This window comes from Mytilus galloprovincialis, chromosome 8 (assembly GCF_965363235.1).
Source record: "Mytilus galloprovincialis chromosome 8, xbMytGall1.hap1.1, whole genome shotgun sequence".
NCBI lineage: Eukaryota > Metazoa > Mollusca > Bivalvia > Mytilida > Mytilidae > Mytilus > Mytilus galloprovincialis.
The window spans coordinates 69,316,438-69,336,889 of record NC_134845.1 but is presented as its reverse complement, the minus strand read 5'-3'; the positions used below and the strand labels follow the sequence as shown (position 1 = coordinate 69,336,889).

General features: G+C 31.1%; 1 protein-coding gene across 1 annotated transcript in view; it reads right to left on the bottom strand.

Moving 5' to 3' along the window:
* Positions 1-9,233: 9,233 nt before the first annotated feature.
* Positions 9,234-20,452, bottom strand: part of LOC143043492 (uncharacterized) — a 29,372-nt gene continuing 18,153 nt past the window's right edge. Inside the window, exons 2-4 of the mRNA XM_076215777.1 lie at positions 14,975-15,146; positions 12,313-12,372; positions 9,234-10,086 (exon numbers count right to left, since the gene is read on the bottom strand). Coding sequence (XP_076071892.1) covers positions 9,653-10,086; positions 12,313-12,372; positions 14,975-15,146 — 666 coding nt within the window. The 3' untranslated portion in view covers positions 9,234-9,652. The remainder of the gene's footprint in view (positions 10,087-12,312; positions 12,373-14,974; positions 15,147-20,452) is intronic.

Below are 20,452 nucleotides of genomic sequence, written 5' to 3'. Positions count from 1 at the left end.
CGAACAAGCAACCCAACGAGAAAAATATAATTTCAGAGGCATCTACATGTACATGTATAACTAGTTTTGAGTTAGAGAAATCATTCAACATGTTCATTGCCATATGATTCTATTCAGATTTGTGAGTTTTTTCGATTTACGAATAAGTCTATAAGATACAAAAAATTAATTGAAGCTAAAAAAAAGAAAGAGACATGAAATAACGAATTAACATAAGTTTACAAATACATACCTAGGTGCATTTACCAAAACAACATTTGAACTTATTAATACATTTTTTTCATATTATTGTAATTTTATGTGTATGTACCCGATATGGAGTTCTTCTGAAATTAAAAATCACTTGAATGGGTATTTCTGGTGTATATACATGTATCACACTTGCTATCTACATGTACAATATACGGAAATGACACGGCTGGGTATTTTAAAGTTACTGAAGGTAGATTACTGGCAGGTGTATATCCCCGGGCGAAGAATTTACTGATTTGTCAAAACGGTTAGGTGTAACTTGTCATATTGTAAAGTTTTGAATCGCGCTCATCTCTTTTTTTTATTATATGAATTGCGCCAATAAATGAAACTTGACACATTCCCCATTTCCATTCTCAATTTTATTAATTGTGTCATATTTATCTCGAAACTATTAACCTATTTACACGTACATGTAACATTAGAATACCTACTTCAACTGTTAAATAACTTTATAATTACTAAAATTCAAAATTATGTACTTCTCCTTCCGTATGCTATGTTTTTTTGTGTCAATTCTATCTTTCCATCAGGTCCATAGTGCACTTTTTTGTCAGTCTAAGTGCACTAAGGAGGCCCTTTCAGTTTGCGATTTCTGCACCTACATGAAAATACCTAAAATGACCTCCTCAGTGCACTAAGAAGAAACATTTGAAAAGAAGTCTATAATATTTGCGGAATTAAATGATTGTTTTATTGGCGCTAATGAATGTTGCAGTTTTTATGATAAAGTTATGCAAAAAAAAAATTCGCGTAATTAACTTGTGGTGCAAATTAATTCTTTTTTAGCCAAACTGGATTTCGGCCTTCAAAACATTGTGTATACACAAACAAAGCAAGATTTATCTTTTGCGCAGTCTAGCCGGAGAATACAAGTTTTTGCAATTTGTGAAGGATTTTAATTTTAGAATGTAATGAACAAGTAAGAAGATCGTATGAAAGTTTGGTGCGTCGATAAAAAAATCATGGATTCACTTGATAATTGTAAAGTTTCAAGTCTTTAAAAATAACACCCATTTGTAGAACTGATTATTTCGATCCTTCAAATATGCATGTGTAGAATAATAATAAAAAAATATATTATTAAGTCTCTTTCATATAGATACTGTAGATTTGTATTTGAACATCGATTGCAAACATAACGTTCAGTGAGAAATATTTTTAATGTATTCGTACAGAAAACAAATCAACTTCTTTCAGAATACAATTGATTGGTTATTGAAGTAAATGATTTGCGACAGAATCAGTGACACTTGGCCAGAAGCTTACCTCTAAAATAAAGAAATATAAAAAAAGGTAGAGTTATTTTTAATTCTGTATTTTACTCATAAAGGACTTAAGCACTTTTTACAGTCAATGCCGAAAATATGAAATACATCGATTTAAATTATGTACACAATAAATAATTTTTGTGTACATAGTTTTCCGTGTCTACATTTGAATACGAGTACAATATAGAAAACCATCATGTTATATATTTAACTTTTTTTTTTCAACAGATTCACAAGTTTTGCATTTTTAAACCGCGTGTGCATATATATTTTAATGTTTTTATTTTAATTCCTTACATATGAACATGATACGTGTATTATTCATTCGTTTCAACGTTTTAAATTGTGAAGCATGTGACTTTAATAAGACTATACGCATTTAAAGTTTGAAACGAAAAACGATAGATACATCGAGGTCGTTTTGCTTGGGTGATTTACCTGTAAAAAGCTCGGGTCTCATCCATGTTTAAAACGAATTAATGCATGTTTGAAATAGTTTAACGGGGGCGTGGCCTATTAGTTTAACGCAACTAACCAGCAACTTGATTTCAATTGATTCACCGCAGAGAAATCTATTTGACTGGCGTTAAAATGAATTGGTATGAATTGATATGAATTAAATATAATTTTTAATTTTTGTCAATCTTTATCAAATAACGATCAATCTCATTTAAATAGCGTTAACACGTTTTTGTCCGTTCAAGTTAAATTCGGGTTACTAGTGCGAGGACCCCATCAAAAATATACTTTGAAACAAAAATTCCTTAACGGTCAACCAACTCGTGATAGCATCCGTAGAGGTTCCAAATAATGGTTTCATTTTTAGGAAACTCATCATAGATACCACGACTAAATTTAGTGTATACGTCAGACGCGTGTTTCGTCTACAAAAGACTCATCAGTGACGTTCGAATCCAAAAAAGTTAAAAAGGCCAAATGAAGTTGAAGAGCATTGAGAACCAAAATTCCTAAAAGTTTTGCCAAATACAGCTAAGGTCATCTATGCCTGGGGTAGAGAAGCCTTAGTAATTAAAACAATTCAAAAATTTGTAAACAGTAAATTTATTAATATAACCATATCAATGACAATTCATGTCAGCACAAAAAGTGCTGACTTCTTGGCTTGTGATACCCTCGGGGAAATAAATCTCCACCAGCAGTGGCATCGACCCAGTGGTTGTAAATAAACTCATCATAGATACCAGGACTGAATTTAGTATATACGCCAGACGCGCGTTTCGTCTTCAAAAGACTCATCAATGACGCTCGAATCCAAAAAAGTTAAAAAGGTCAAAATAAAGTACGAAGTTGAAGAGCATTGAAAACTAAAATTCCTAAAAGTTTTGCCAAATACAGCTAAGGTGAATTATTCCTGAGGTAGAACAGCCTTAGTAATTCAAAAAATTCAAAAATTTGTAAACAGTAAATTTGAAAATATAACCATATCAATGACAATTCATGTCAGCACAAAAAGTGCTGACTACTGGGCTTGTGATATCCCCGGGGAAATAAATCTCCACCAGCAGTGGCATCGATCCAGTGGTTGAAAATAAACTCATCATAGATACCAGGACTAAATTTAGTATATACGCCAGATGCGCGTTTCGTCAACAAAAGACTAACCAGTGACGCTCGAATCCAAAAAAGTTAAAAAGGTCAAATAAAGAGTATAAAGTACAGCATTTCCTGATATTGAGTTCGTCTTTTTATTGTAACTAGAAAAATCCTGGTGTTTAACTTTATCTTAACAAATAATATTACTCCGCAGTTTACGTATCCTTTGTTCCAATATAGCCGTTGTCTGGGAACATATTATAGTAAACGTACTACAGGTATAACATCTGTTGGAAGACATATAGGTTCAAATGTATCATAATTCTAAGGAAAATCAAATTTAGACAACAAGTTCAAAAGCAACAAACGAAAACCAGAAGTCTTAAACTTCTCTTATTGGTGATTGATAGCAGTATTTTTAGTCAATTTTTTCATGAATACTGCTTGCTCAAAAGAATTACATTGATCTTTCTTAAATAGCGTATTTTGTTGATATGTCATCTACACCATATTTGTTTGGTTTCTAGCAGATGCTGTTTTTTGTATTGGGGCGACTACATTTTAATTGACAGTAATTTTTAGTTTCGCAATTAATTCTCTTCAGCAAAACTTAATCCTGCCTAATTGAAAAGGCTAATAATAGATTATTGCATTTTATTAACAACACGCAACTGTTGAAATGCACATTCCAGTCAACATCGATCTTAATAATTAATTGTTACAACAAACATCGAACTATCCATTTTCAATTTACGCTTCATTATTGCTGCTTTGTTCTTTCAAACTGTTCACACAGCGTGCACCTGATTTCTCTCTAGTTTTAACAATGCACAATTTTATTAACATTTGTTTGTTAGCTGCAAAAATCGTTTCGTGCATGCAAGCTTTGATTTATTGGAAATGACACTTTTTCAGCATCAAAGACTTCACATGAAGTGACCTTTGTTGAAACCTATAATATTTTGTCAATCAATGAATCATTGTGCATTATGCTTTTTTGTTTATTGTCATATCAATTTCAATCAGAAAACATAGTACGTTAAATCTTCTTCGGATTTAAAATGTCACAGGTGACAATTGATATCGGTTATTACTATAAGCTTAAAATGTGCATTGTCGTTTCATCTATATAGTCATGTCGATTCTTTGTAAATAGAGAACTCTTTAAGAATTATGAAAAATAAATCTTGATAAACGATATACCTCCGCCGGTAGCGTTGTGTTTACTCTGCGGTGTTTTTCCATTTTAACCAGAGAACTCTTTGATGTTTAAAAAAAAATAAATCGTCGCAAACAATACAATTATGACGGTAACGTTTCATCCGTCCTCATGTTGTAGATTCTGTGTTACCAGAGAGTTCAAAGAAGTATAAATAAAATTAAATGACATACGATATTGTTACATATCTCTCCGTCATTGAGTTTCGTCAATCTTAGTGACGTCATGTCTTTGTAACTAGAAGAATATTGTGTAAATGAAATCTGAAAAAAAAAGATATTACAGCCTCTGTAATGGTTCAACTATACTAGTTTTTATGGAGTTTTGGTAACTGAATAACTCATAAAGTAAAAGTTTTATAAAATGTCTTAACAAACAATTTTATTCTGCAAATTGATGTTCGTGATCTGTATAATAAGAACACCTCTAGACAAATGAAATTTGATATGTCCTAGGATATGCATACATAATACAAAAGTGCATTGCCCATTTGCACAGTACTGTTATCATTACATGATCAAATCTAAAAATGTCTGAAGCATTTGGAATTCAAACAGTAAACAGTCTAAATGTGTACTTAGTTAGTACATGTATGGGTTATCCCGCAATCTTTGATCGTGAGGAATGCTGTTTATTAGTGAAATTTTCACTTTGAAATGAAAACGAAAAGGATGTAATGTTACCGTAATTATAACGAAAACATAATTGTTGTTGATTAATTCAGAAAATTATAAACTAAGCTTCTTAGGGGAGATAAATCTTATAATTGAATTTATAAAGAACAGAACAACCCTTTTCCATTCTTATTACAATAAATGCACAGGATAAAGAACAGTAGTATCATTATTTTTCTTAATTCCTTTCAACAATTTTACTATTAATATCGGTTTATGATAGATTAGAAAACAGGGTACACAGCTGCTCGTTTCGCCGGGAAGCTCACTTAAAAAACTTGAATAATTGAATGAATATAGAATAAGATGTGGTATGATTGCCAATGAGACACAAATCCATCAACATTCAACTGAAGTGAATATAAACTTGATATTATTAGTTACATGGTGGATAAGGGACCTAACACAATATATATGGGGTCAGTAAATTCCATATAGGGTGAGTTTGTCCAGCCTCAGTGCAAGGATCTACATAACAGTATTTTTTACAAGGTGATTAAGGTAATGGGAAAATGTCAGCTAATTGTATGGTCTACGGTGATAAATAATAGCTCTAGAGCGGTCCGGATCCGTTAAAAACTAAAACACGAAATAAAGCTGATTAATTGTGCTTGATATTTAATGATAGGTAATAATGTATCTGTTTCCCCAAAGAACAGATATTGAAGGTATTATTGAAATGATTATTATAAAATGGTACGTCTTGTGTTTTTGTACATGTACATGTATATGAACATGTTGCTTGCACGGTATCTTGTAAGACAAACTATATGGTACGAACTAAATCTTTTGATAACGAAAGCACAAGAAATACACTTTTCAATCAAATTATCTTGCTAGTACTATGACATAACTTATCCAATTTCTAAATTTGTCAGTGTTATGTCTTGAGCCTGTAGTTCAGTGGTTGTAGGAAGTTGAGGTAAATTATTTTGTTTTTTTCCTTCATTGTTTTTTTTTACATATCCAGCTATTATGTTTTCCTTGTCGGTTGAAATGTTTTACTTCTGGACTTTTATAGCTGTCTTTGTGCAATGTATTTTTTTCATTGTTGAAGGCCGTACATTGACCTATTATTTGATAACTTCTATGTCATTTTGTGTCCGGCAGAATTTTGTCTCCTTGGCAATCCTATCCTCTTCTTTTTTAATTTCATAGTTATCGATCAGTCCAAATTCACGATACTTATGCAAGATCAAATTATGAATAGATCGTGCTTGCACGTACCAGAATGTATTGACTGACAAGGTAAAGCAAAAAAGGCATAAAAAGTAAAACGTTCTTTGATAAGATAAAAAGATTTTATCTCTCAGTGTTATATCGACGATAATCAAGTGCGAATTTATAATATAATGGTTTCATTTCATTTAATTATAAATAAAAAGGTTTCTATATCTGTAATGAAATCTGCATGATATTGTCAATTGGATTTTGCTTTCTTGTCTATATGAATGACGAATAACACCTTTTGATTAACAGTTGATAAGGGAGTCTTTATTCTCATGAAACTTTATTGTCTTAAGAGATAACGTTTCAAATTTGCTATAAAATTCTTTCATACGATTATTTGTATATGTACATATCTTATACCAGTAGCTTCAAAATAAAATTAAATACATTTAACGCACGGGAGTTGAACAGTTACTTTATGACATATAGACAATTCATTTAATTATGATTCATGTCATCATGCCACATTTTTATTGGCTAATATGAGGCAGATAATTGACGCTATCCCATGGTAAATGATATACTGCCCTTCACGGAGACGCGTTATCAAGTGGCGCTTTTTTACTACAAATTGTTGTGATGAACGAGACTTTATGGTTTATTACTTTGAATTTTGAAAAAAAATAGACAATAAAAACAGAATATTCACTATACAATCTTAAACAAAATATACCTGAGAGGGAGATAAGCAGATTATCATTCCTTGAAAAAACATTGTCAACCTCGGTTTCGCCACAGTTGACAATGGTTTCTCTGGGTTAAAGTCTGCTCTAACGTTATGTGAATGCTTACAGAAATTACTAAGTTTCAAACTCCCTAATTCACAGCTTCCATTGATAGATTTGGCCCTATTTTCATGCAACTTTTCAACTGTTTTGCATCTATTCATCCTTGACCTTCATACATTCAGTTTACAGCGTCCCTGAAGAAGTTAAATAGAGAAAATCGCTTCAGACACATGAGATTTATAACGTGTTGTTTTTATTTTCAAAATCTTTGATGTTCTAACTGGTTCCCTGCATCTTTTAAAGGACACACTTATTGTGCCTGATTGACATTTTTTAAATGTCTTTACTCTGATGAACATTTATTTTTATCCAAAACCGCGAATTGAATGTGTTAATCGTACATTTAATACATCTATCGAAGCAGTCATAAGCTTCTACCTAATTTGACGTACGAACTATGGCAAATATGATGAAGGATTTGAGTTATAAGTAATACTTATACACACTATCAAAATTATACCTTTAAGTCGGGATATTTCAACTATATGTTTTTCTTTTTAATTGTTTGTTGCAGTAGGTTGGTTGATGCAAGTGTTACATGTTGTATCATCCAATAGTGTGTCATTTGTGTGACAGGTCAAAATGTAACATACTTTGTGATGCTTAAAATAACGTATAGGAAAATAGTAGATATACAATGTATTTCTAAATTTTAAGGACACATACATTTGTAGACAAGTATTGTTCATCCGCATTTTCAATCCTTTAACTTAAGCTTAAATAAAACAGCTCTGAATTAGAGAGGTGTAAATCTGTTCTAGGGTATTGATGATTATAGACGATAATTCACAAACATAAACATTAATGTTGGACGAGCATTGGTTGTGTCGAATTAAGGTTTTAAAAACCTTAATTCGACACGACCAATACAACTGTTGTTCATTTACAGAGCGTGTCTTGCGCATCGAATTTAGTATAATGTATAATTACAACATCAATGATTACTGAACATAGTATTTATCAAAAAAGAAAATTGTACCATGTATATCACGATGACAATATAAATTGATATCAGACTTATTGTGATAGAACAAAGACAAACCTTAATCGGCACTATTTATCATATTGAAAGGTTAATAACACAAAAGGAACGAACGATCTCATTGACTTGAGGCAATTATATGCTTTATTTTTAGAGTATATTGATGCATTCAACTTCTTTGATGATAATTCTAGTGATTTTTACATCGTAATGAAACCTTACGCCTAATCATTCATTATTTTTAAAAATGATTGAGTAGATTAGTGATGTGAAAATAATTTTCTTTCTTTCTAATTATGTCTATCATTTGATGTCTGCTTGATGTCAGTTGCTGTTACTTATAGCAGCAAATCCTGAATGGTATTATTTTTTTTAGACGTCATTGTTAAGAATATAGCAATTTATCAGTGATATATTGAGAAAAAAATCAGATGTATCAGCATTTATAGTTTCTAAATTTACTTTTCGTATAATGGAGTGGAAAATATAAGTATTTTCTTTGTGGCTTTAATTTGAAATGCTTTATCATTATGTTGATGTATTACATTTCACTTTATGCGTGAGTATGGTGCATTGCAAGCGACCTCTGAAGTCAAATAGGAACAAATATATAATCACAGACAAAAATTACATGTTTAGCAAGTATTCATTTTTTGTTCTTAAATTTAAAAACCATGGTAATAAATGAAACTATTTAATTTCAGCTACAGAAACATAACAGTATTGTGAACTCTTTCAGTTTTACTAACTATATTTTTTTAAATGTGGCATATACCCAGTCCAAGCAAAACCGTATGGACAGAACGATAAAATTCACGACTCAGCCAATCTCAAGGGAACTGCGTTTAATTTTAATTTACAATTACCCTTTTATTGTCTTTTATGTCTTTTAGTCACATTTCTCTTTCAAAATGAACTTGATCGTCCTTATCATTTTTGTAAAATAACCAACAGCGTATTCCCACTTTTAAAAGTTCTTAATCTAAACAATTGAAAGTATTGAAAGTACTATTCGAGTTTGTTTTATCATAGTCTTAATGTCTTTTTATCAAAAGAACTCGAATCTCTAGCGCTGGAGAGGATAACTGCTCAAAAACAAGTTCCTCGAAATGACTTTAATTTAACACTGAGTTTCACGTACTCCGTTCTTCGTTTGAAAATTACCACCGTATAAATTGTAACAGTAGCATATTTTATTTTCAATTTTACGGATATGCTATATGTGGTGAAGACGAAGATAATGAAAAATAAAATTAGCTGGTATAACGTTTTAATTGAACATCAATGCTTAGAATTTTATACACATACATACATCTTAAGTACAGATCAAAAATAGATATGAAACTTTGCAAGCTTGATCTATAAATTATCACAACCATGCATTTGAATAAGGAAATCAATATTATTATATGAGAAAAAATACGTTACAATCTTAGAAAAAAATATACTTCTTTTTCTTTGACAGGAAAAACATTCAGAGTTTTTCCCCTTAGTTAACTATTTTACATAGGTAGATAGATCGGTAACATGAACCTTTCTGCCTTCAATATTTTCAAATGAAACTTTTTGGTTGCCTTGTTTAGACGTGGAAATGTTAATCAAGACTAACATGTAGTTCCAGTCATACTGGTTGACCTGATTTTTTTCAGAAATATATATATTTTGAACAATTACACCCCAGATTATCCCTTTTCCACATCATTAGAGCATTTTACACATGTAAAACAGCAACAAAATAAAAAGGTCAAACACAACGCAATACCAATTATTGTATGACATACAATCAAATGATAATATGTGAAATTATAAACAGTTTTATCGCACCAATTTTTAGGTTCATGAAGAGGGGAACGGAAGTTTGGTATCCAAATATCGAAAAACCAACAATTTCCGAAAACAAACCAAATCGACAAGAATATTGTTAAGCCGACATTTGCCATCCTGCTAATCGTAGCCAATTCATTGTCGTCATGGTAGTCATCATCGTCCTCGTCATTCAATAGACGTACTTGACTACACATCATAAGTGTTAGTTTGATGGTTCCAAAACATCCACCAACGAGCAAATAAATTGGTAGCTTTCTTTCCTTTGGACAGTCCTCCAGATACTTTACTCCTACAAGAAGACACGATTGCAATTTTGAGAATATAATGTATTATCTTACCTCCTATACATTTCTAGTAATATGATTGATTTGAAACAACCGTGTGGAGACCGTTTATTTTTCATGTGAGGTTAATAGACGGGCATATTTCGATACGCGGTTAAAGGTGGTGTTACGTCCCCTTATAAAGACAACGCGTTGTTGATGAAAAACCTAAAAGGTTTCAGCAAATCGATTTACACATAATTTGTTTTTAATTTTCGTATCAACTCATATTCTTCTTTTCTTGCAGTTTCTGATAAATCTGATAGTTATACATTGATGTGTATGTGTTAATATGTTAATAAACTTAATGATATAGTGTCAACGCTTATCGGAAACGAAAATTAAAATCAAACAAAAAACTATAAATATGTTGCGATTGGCGCGGTTTTTGTAACCTTGCCTCATCAAAGTGCGATGTTTGGCATGCCATAAAACCAGGTTCAACCCACCATTTTTTTCTTTAAAAATGTCCTGTACCAAGTCAGGAAAATGGCCATTGTTATATCATAGTTCGTTTCTGTGTGTGTAACATTTTTACGTTGTGTTTCCGTTGTGTCGTTTGTTTTCTCCTATATTTGAGTGTACTATAAGACGTGTCACGGTACTTTTCTATCCCAAATTCATGTATTTGGTTTTGATGTTATATTGGTTATTCTCATCGGATTTTGTCTAATGCTTAGTCCATTGCTGTGTGTGTTACATTTTAATGTTGTGTCGTTGTTCCCCTCTAATATTTAATGCGTTTCCCTCAGTTTTAGTTTGTTACCTCGATTTTGTTGTTTGTCCATAGATTTATGAATTTACTGTTGCCTTTACTCATACATAACCTTTTCAAAGGCTGACTTGTATTCATACGTAGAAACGTGTAAGTAACTATATGATAAAAAAAACCATAAAAAGCAGGTAACACAAAATATACTTAAACAGAAAGGACTTATAGGAGGACATCTTCTTTATAAAGGGAACAAGTAAAAAATCAACAGACTAAAATCAGAACAAGAAAAACATAAAAGAGAACATTGAGCCACTTTTTCAATTTTCAAATGAAAGCGATGGGCAATCAGAACTTTTGTAGAATCTATAGAACGACACGCCTATCAAACATACGCAGTACTTATACAATGTAAACCTCTGCTTGAAATGAGATGCCAAAAGATCTATAATTTCCTGTAAATTACCCGATCATACATGTACACTGACGAATCATGAAAAACACATATATTATTCTTCCCACTGGCACTCATGCCCTGAGCCAGATTTCCCAAAACTATTAGGAGTTGATAACTGGTTGGGCTTCCCAACGGGTTTAGCTTGAGTGCCACTTTGCTAACATCCACTTAATTTAACGTAAAGTTCACCTGGCGTTCAAATTGAAGTCAGACCTATTCATAATATTTTAATCACCAGGGAACATGCTAAGGGTCATTTGTCAAACCAAGAAAAAATCTATTTCGTGATTAGAATTCTACAGTTTTATAGTAATGATTCCCGAAAAGAGCGACTGATCAACTAATGAAAGAGTGATTGTTGACCTTTACAAAAAAGTATCATATTGAAAACGCTTAAGAAAAGTGTGACTGGTCAATCAAAGGAAGGTAGATTTTCGACCCCTACAAGAATGAATCACACTGGAAACGCGCTCATTAGGCATGTTAGAAGAACCTTTACCTATGAAAATACATCATATGTGGATAAACTGTGAACACCATACAGGTGGAATAATTCTAACGTAACTAGATCAAACTTGACTAATGAACGGAAATTCATCATAAAATAAGTAAAGGAAATACCTGTCAAGCGGTTAAATGTACGTCTAGTCATCATCCGAGATTTAACATTATCGTGTTGTCCTGATTATTTATCCCGATTTTTAAACAATTGTCTGCATTTTATATTTATGTTCTTTAATCATGCAGTACCATATGCTCTCAATGATTTCTTTTTTGTTTTCAAGATTATTTGTTGCTAAGATTGTGTTTGCGTAAGATGTATCGAAGATTATATATGAGATTATTGAAAAAGAGAATAGTGTCTGCGCTGATATCTTTTTTGTTAGCCAAATTCGTATTTATTCATCTTTGACAGTCCTAGATTTTTGTATTGTGAGGTTGTAGTGAATGCGAATGTGAACATGATTATAGCTATCAAATTAGACAAAAATATTATATTTGCTTAAATAATAAAAATTTTACCAATAATCATCATAGCGATTGGCATGGACATTAAAACTCCTGTTAACACCGTCACTGGCCCTGAAATATTATGTTCATGTATCATTTAATTTCACCTACATTCGTGTTCGTGTTAGTATGGCAGTTACATGTAATTGTTACTTTTGCTGTAATGTAACAGTATTTAAATTGCACCCAGTACAAATTTGCACAAAAAAGCATCGACAATTTTTAAGGTTTCTAAAAGACGTTTAAAACAATATTAATTGTATAAATGCCATTATACACATTCCTCAACATTGCTTAATTTGCATACAATTAAACGTGAAACAGATGGAATTACCAAGTGATCTTTCTTTTTACATAAACATCAATATTTCACCAAAAGTTAACTTAAAAAACAATAAGCAATTGCAATATGGTAAATACTTTAATTTTTACAACAAAAAAATAGAACGCATGTATGATATATTGTCAAATTCTTTTACAAATGTGGAAAAATAGTAGCTGAACACATATAGGAACACTATGGGTACTCTTACGTTAGATAAATGTGTTGTCAGTTTTTTTTTTTTTCTATTTGTAAGTCGGATTTTGTTCTGTGGTATAACTTTTTATGAAAACAAAATAAAGCATTTTGATTATTCGTCACATGCTTTAAGGACTTAGAACATCGGGAACTATATGTTACCGTTGATTCTATAACTTTTTTTTATAGGTTGTGGAGTGTTTTTTTCAAAGCACGTTACCTGTCATGTTTGCTTGATCGACTTTTGATGGTGTTTAGCTACACTTTCAGCAATATAACTGTTCACAGCAGCCAGTTTCTGTTATTGATAAATTAGTCGGAAAGAACCACCGACATACGGCAGGTAATTAGAAACCCTGGTCAATCAACATTGGATTCGAACGCACCTGTGTTTTTCTGCAACGTGCTGAATTGAAACTCACAACCCCAGTGTTGACAGGCTGATGGTAAATTGGATAACTTTTTGTACCAATTGGTCACCGAGGCCCTGATGTGAGTTTTAAATGTAGTGAGTGTGGTTATAATGTTCCACTTGCGTCATTTTTGCTATGTATTGATTGTGTGTTGTCAAAAAGTAAGGCAAATGTAAATCTGTCTTATAGATATAAAGAGAGTATGATGTCCCACTTAAAACCATATGACTACAGGTGAAAATAAAAACATGAAACTGTAAAGCAGTAAATGAAATATAATTACACCTTAGAGATCTTCAATTATTGATAAATGGTCCAATCATTTGAAAAGATCCAAATAACAACATGATGAAAAATAAGATATCATAATTTGACAGTCTTTATTTAGAATTAAATAATATTCATTATTTGCAAACTGTCATTAGATTTTGTATATAAAATTAGCCAGCAGTGTTATAACTTTTGTTGTGCATAAGAAAATGTGAACTTAAAATCTATTTAGTTTATCTGATTTGCAACTAGGATATAATTAATAATATCATTTTATCCTATAAATAAGATTCTCGTGAGTATACATGAAATATTCGACACTGGACGTTTCCTATCAATCAGATCCTCGTGAGTATACATGAAGTATTTGACAAATTAAGAAATTAAAAACGAGCACACAACAAGGCAGTTTAACACATAATTTAAAGATATAAAGAAAATGCATATTTCTTCGAAGAACTTAAAGTGTTTTTGATTTTCTTGTATGTTGAATTTCCTGGAATCAAGCAAATAAGCAGAACTCAATTGATAAATAAAATATACAATAATTGGCGTGTTTTGTAGGCGGTCACTGTAAGATAGTCAATAATAAACCATCTGATACGCAGCAAAATATGATATTTTAATATTATGATGAACTTCAAAATACTAAATTTTGATATAATACATCAACAAGCATTGCCATTTAGCAACTTTTAGCTATATTGCATATTGTGTAGCATCAGTCTGTAATGTATTGGTGAGGGAATCTGGAGAGTAAAATCAATTTTTGCTAGGAACATTGACATTTTAACTAAACTGGTGTTTAGGGGCCAGCTGAATTACACCTCTGAATGCGGGTTTTTTTCGCTTCATTGAAGACCCATTGGTGGTCCTCTGCTGTTTCATGCTCTTTGGTCGAGTGTTATCCCTTTAACACTTTGCCTATTTCCAATTTCAATTTCAATCACATTTATAACTAGTAGGATTCGAACTCACAACATCTGTGTTGACAGGCTAGTAATACATTGATTGGACTTTGTAATCAAGGCCCTGTCTCCCTTTTTAGAATCTGATCTGATACCTGTATTTTCTATAGATACGCTTTGAATTGTGGACAATGCAACAATGACTCCATGCAGAGCAGTGATAAGCATGTCTTTCTTTCATGTACAAATAATAATTTTAGTTTAATATGCTTAAGAAAATCTTGTGAAGTTTTTCGAAATCATATTTTGTTTTCCTGTTTTCCGTGAGTTTCACTTTGGACTAAAAAATAACATTTATGATTTTTTTTTTTTTTTTTTTTTTTGTACTTAATAGGTATTCTGAATTTCGAAAACATCGTAAGATTTATTTTCAAAATGTCGTTGTAATGAAATAGGTATGATATCAAATTAGACCTATACGTTGTCAATGATATCATAACAAACCTGTCATCGATAGTTATCACAATGAATGTGTTAATCGTAATGTATACGTGTATACTTACATGTACCACACATTATTAAAAAGGCACGTTGTATAAAATCACATGTTCCGTTTGCCTCTACCATAGCCTCACACAAATTACTCATCAGGTTAAAAGAAAAATCAGGTTCTGACGTGTCCCTCCATAACACAACACTACCATAGTTTGAAGGTTTTTCGCTCACTATACTATGCTGAAATTTGAAAAAAAAAACAATTTTGTCAGCAAAAGAAACTAAAAGATTGAAGACAGATAAACAATAATACAAATGAAAAGTCATTTCGTTATAGTAAAGATTAAAGTAGAAATGGACATAACGTAAACATAAAAGTAATATTTATTATGATTTATGCTATAATAATAACTATTATCAGTGCTTATGTTATGTAAAACCCTAATATTAAGTGTACATAGTTTAATTAAGAATAAAAGTTGATGTTATAAATACAGGCAAAACATAAGTAACACATGTTCAAAACTCGAAAATCAATTTTGAATTTACAAAACAAGGGAGATAACAAGTAAAAAGTGATCACATGTACTTTAAGTTCGATTTAACCTAATAATGAAATTGTCACTAGAAATAAAACAGCCATTCAATCAATGTGAGATATTTTTCAGTGTACGTTATCCAATCAATAAATCGGTGTAAGATATTTGTCACCAGCGGTTTGGACATAAGTCAATCAATCAATCTATGGTAGAATGACCGTATTATGAATAACAGATTCAAATGGAATGACCTTGTATGATTAAACGGATTCCATTGACAAAATATGTCTTTCGTCGGTTTCAAGAAAACCTTGCTCAAATTTCGGTATTCTACACACGCTTGTCATCTTTGTATTCATTTTATTTCGATGGATACCAGTTATCGTGGGCTTCTTGAGTTTCTTTGGTACCGGTGAACCGCGAATTCAAAGGTTCACGAATTACTATTTTGTTATATGCTTTGTAAGAAGAGATTGGTAAAACGACGAAAACATTTCCACGGAAATGGGAATTTTCCTCAATTAGCCAAAATTGATACCCATGAAAATAGATGAATTTAAAATATATTATTACAATAAATTGTTCAATTGTTCAGTGTCGTTAAGAAGATGGTCATTGGAGTATCTGGTTTCAGACCTGCATGCTTATTGAATTGATTACATTTTATCTGTATTTTTTTTATTATTTTGTTGTCATTTGAAATGTGTTTTATTCCTTTAGACTTGAATATTATCTTTATTCGACTAATGACTTTTAAGCATCTCATTGTTTTTTTTTCTTACTTCGATTAAGAGTAGTAATCAATTTCAAGGTGAATAGTCTCGAGTTGTTTCATTGAACTATTTATTGCGTTTTTGTTCTCGGATACAAATGTCCGATATAATGAAGTGAGGTAATGAACAAATTGTTACTGATTAGAAATCAATCACTATTATTGCTTCCATAAGATTCTTAGTAAAATCATTAATTTGAAAACGTGCGCTAAATTGATTCTAAAGCCCCCGAATTACCAAATCAGTTTAAAAACAAAAATATGTTATTAACATTTTAGCAAAAGAAATTGATTACAATTTCGTTTATTGATGAAGGTCGTTAGTTGACCTTCAGTTATCTTTAATATTATATTCTCTTTCTGTGGCATACCATCTCATTTTATTGTTGTCCCCATCGTAGTAAAACATGTTTAAAGACAATGTATGTGCATATATAAAGAGATTAATCAAATTTGTACGCAAAATGAAAACAAAGGCTGAGCTGCATTTTATATATATTCCGAGCTTGTTATTGAACTGAAAAATGAAGAGAATTAGTAATCAGCTAAATACCAAATGTTGTCCAGTTGATTGTACTCAATTGTCATTTATAGTTGCTTTTTCTACATAGATTGACTTTTCCTATTTTTTTAAAAATCAAATCTAATCCCTGTTCAAACGTATAATTCCTGCTTAAATCATCATTATGAAATATTAAAACACAAATATTTCGACAATAATGTCTAGAATGAAATGTTTTGCTGTCGATAGCTTTAATTTATTTATTGTTGGAACACGGATCAGACTTTGCTGATTAGTCTTTCTAAATACCGTCAGACAGGCAATAACACAATCTTAGCATCCATTTTAATTAACTCTATATATTGTCATTCAATACTAAGATTTGCAATGGTAGTCAGCGTAGGTTTAGAAAAATCCAAAATTGAAATTATGTATGGCAAACTCGTCGTGACAATAAAGAAGACAAGAGGTTGATTTTAAACCTAAAAAACATGTGTCCGCTGTAGACTTGCTCATTTTAGTATATTTTATACGTATGAATAGATTACCTTAGCCGTATTTGGCACGACGTTTTCGAATATTGGGTCCTCAATGCTCTTTAACTTTGTACTTGTTTGGCTTTTTATTTTTTTTTATCTGAGCGTCACTAATGAGTCTTAGGTAGACGAAACGCGCGTTTGGGTTGAATTATAATCCCGGTACCTTTGATAACTAATTATACATGTTATACAGTGTATCAAAATTGCAAGGGAGCAAAAAAAAAAAAAAGACAACAACGAACAATCAGAAAGCATTTGTCGAAGTAAAATTGACGATACCATCACGGTAAAAACGACATTAACTACGCTCATTCAACGAAGGTATTTCTGAAGTTAAATGTTTAGTCTTATTTTGTTCTTTTGTTTATTTTTACCCCATATCTGAATGCAAAGATTACCTTGACATTGATAAAAGCTTAAACATGTATAAATCTGTAATAACGTGTTAAGTATGTATTCTTTTGTAGCCATAGCGTTTATGTTTGATCTATGAGTTTTAATGTCCCTCTGACATCTTTAGCCACTGTTTTTAACAGGAGAAATTGTTTTTTAAATGTTCGTGATTTTGATTTCCTGGCATACGTGTTAGAGGATTTATTCAAATCATAAGTAATGTTTGACTTTTGACGAATATACTCGATGTTTTACCTTGGTTCTTACATATACGTCTCTCTATTCACTCGGTGAGGAAATACCGAACCAAATAAGATCTACTTGAATATTGTGAGATGATTTTACTATATATATAGTATAATATAAATGTGAGAAGAAAAACGTTTGATCAATGAATGAAGAGTAGAAACATAAATTCAGTGAAATCCGTTATAACTATAATATATTCGTGTAGGATCTATTTATTGATATGCTACATTACATGTAAATGAATTAATTTTTAATGTTTTTTCATCTTTACGTAATTTTTTAACATTAATACAAAATTTATGATGAAAAGGATAAAGTATAGTGATAATTAAGTCGACAATATTAATCAGTAAAGATAACTAATTAAATTCTTCCTTTTCTATTATAGCTGATGACGTCATTCTTGGTAATCTTTGTTGATTGATGGTCTGACGTGTTATTTTAATTTTTGTATTGTCATTATTACATCACTTTATGAGTTAAGTTTTTTTTTTTATTTTGAAAAGACATACATATATATTGTATTAACTATTCACGCCTAAATGTCGCTCTTTGAGTATGAAATAGCAATATCTTGTAGACACAAGGCTTACGGAGTATCATTAATGGAAAGTCAGTAGCAATTTAAGTTATGGCATTAGTTCTGTTGTTCTCAAGTAAACCGCCTGATAGAATGGTTCAAATCGGATAACATAGCCATATTTAACGGGAATATGTCTTAGAAATTGCAAACATGTTTACATGTAAGGTCTTCAGAATAGGAAAACACACCAAGTATGCATGAAATTTAATGGTTTTATTTTATAGTTACGAAATGTAATCATATCGTGTAATTAACGATATGATTGGTGGTGAGGTAGTACCTACATGCATAAGAATATGTCATTAATGTTTTTTTAGTTTTTTTTTTCTAAAGGCTCGGGGCAATATACACAATTATATTTGAAATGACATTAAAAGAACATGATTTCCCGGGAAAATGGAAATGCCATTAAAAGAAATAAAAAAACAAGTTTGAAAGTATGCTGAAAAACATGCTTTTTCTCAAATGAACCAACATTTTCGAATACAATATTCATATCTGAGATGAACGTATTATAGCAACACGAAAAGTTCAGTTTATTATTTGCATAGTAATAACCTTTACAGAGTAATTGCATGCATTGCAATTAAATCGCATTTAATTACAAATAATAATGAAAATGATTTCATACCTCACATTTAATTGTAAAATTGACAAAGCTGCGTGTACTTGATAATTGGAGGATAACGATACTAAATAAACATTATTAGCATGTGGGTGTCTCGCGCTAATCGCTTTGAAATACAGAACGCAATAGTGCCTGCGTCAACGTTAGATCTGTGCAGCCTATTATATTTAATAAGAATGATTGCGATTTACAAAAGTAATAAGCATAAGCATTCGTTGTATAACGCATTATAATGGTTTGGTCATCATTAAGACATTGCTAATCGAAATCCAGATTTACATATAATATTAAAAAGAAATTTTCTGACAATTATCGCCTTTTTCGAACTCTATGAAATTCTTAAAAATAATTACTTTTACAGAATTGTTTTTGATTGATGAGTCTAACTTAGTTTAAAGCATGCATCAAAGATGATATGATCACCGACGACTTGGACTTTGGTACTGTGGCTTTTGTCATTTGAAAGCATTGCTGTAATAGCTTCTTTTTTGTTTTAATCTTAAATATATTTAAACTCTTTCGTGTTAGTTATTCTTAATAAATTGTCAGTCTCTGCCAATTAGGACTTGCCATTTTTTTGTACGCAAGTACCGTCCCTTCTTGTACAGAAGTTGGATAATGGAGTTGATAAGCTAGGAACTTGGCTGATGAATCTATAAAAGTCAAATTAAAATCTGGTTTTGTTCAGCAACAGTCTAGACTTAATATGATTTAACGCTGAAAGAATATCGCAAATGAGTGAACCAATAGGAAATTGATATCCAACTTAAAAATATAACATAAGATTATAACCTCGATGATATTTTTTTTACAATATTTTGAACATGTGACATTGACACGTCAACCATTATTATAACGACTTGTCTCTTGTACTGATAATCGTAAAAAATAGAGACAGAGAGAGAGAGCCATGCATAATGAAAAGTCTAATCCCATCATGTTAGTGGGAATAATTATTACTTATTACTTGATACATTAGTGGACAATGCCGTATTCTGTTACCTTCTGTACTTTTATTTCGATTATTCATGACTATTTTCGTCAGAACAATTGTACGTACTATCTTACATTTTTTTTTTTTTTTATTTAAAGGATAAAGATTCTGCTGATTTGATATTCTATAAGTGTTTTTTTTGACGATAATACTGCATCCATAGAAACTATTTCTTATGAGTAGGATCGCAACAATTGTATTCTTATTATAAAGGGAATAAAGGTAAAAGATTTTTCAGATAAAAATAAGACCGATATACAGAAATGCTTATAAGACTTTCTATAAAAAGAAATAAACTTTTAAAGATTGCTCGATGTAAAGCGCAAATTAACGGCTTTTGATTGTTC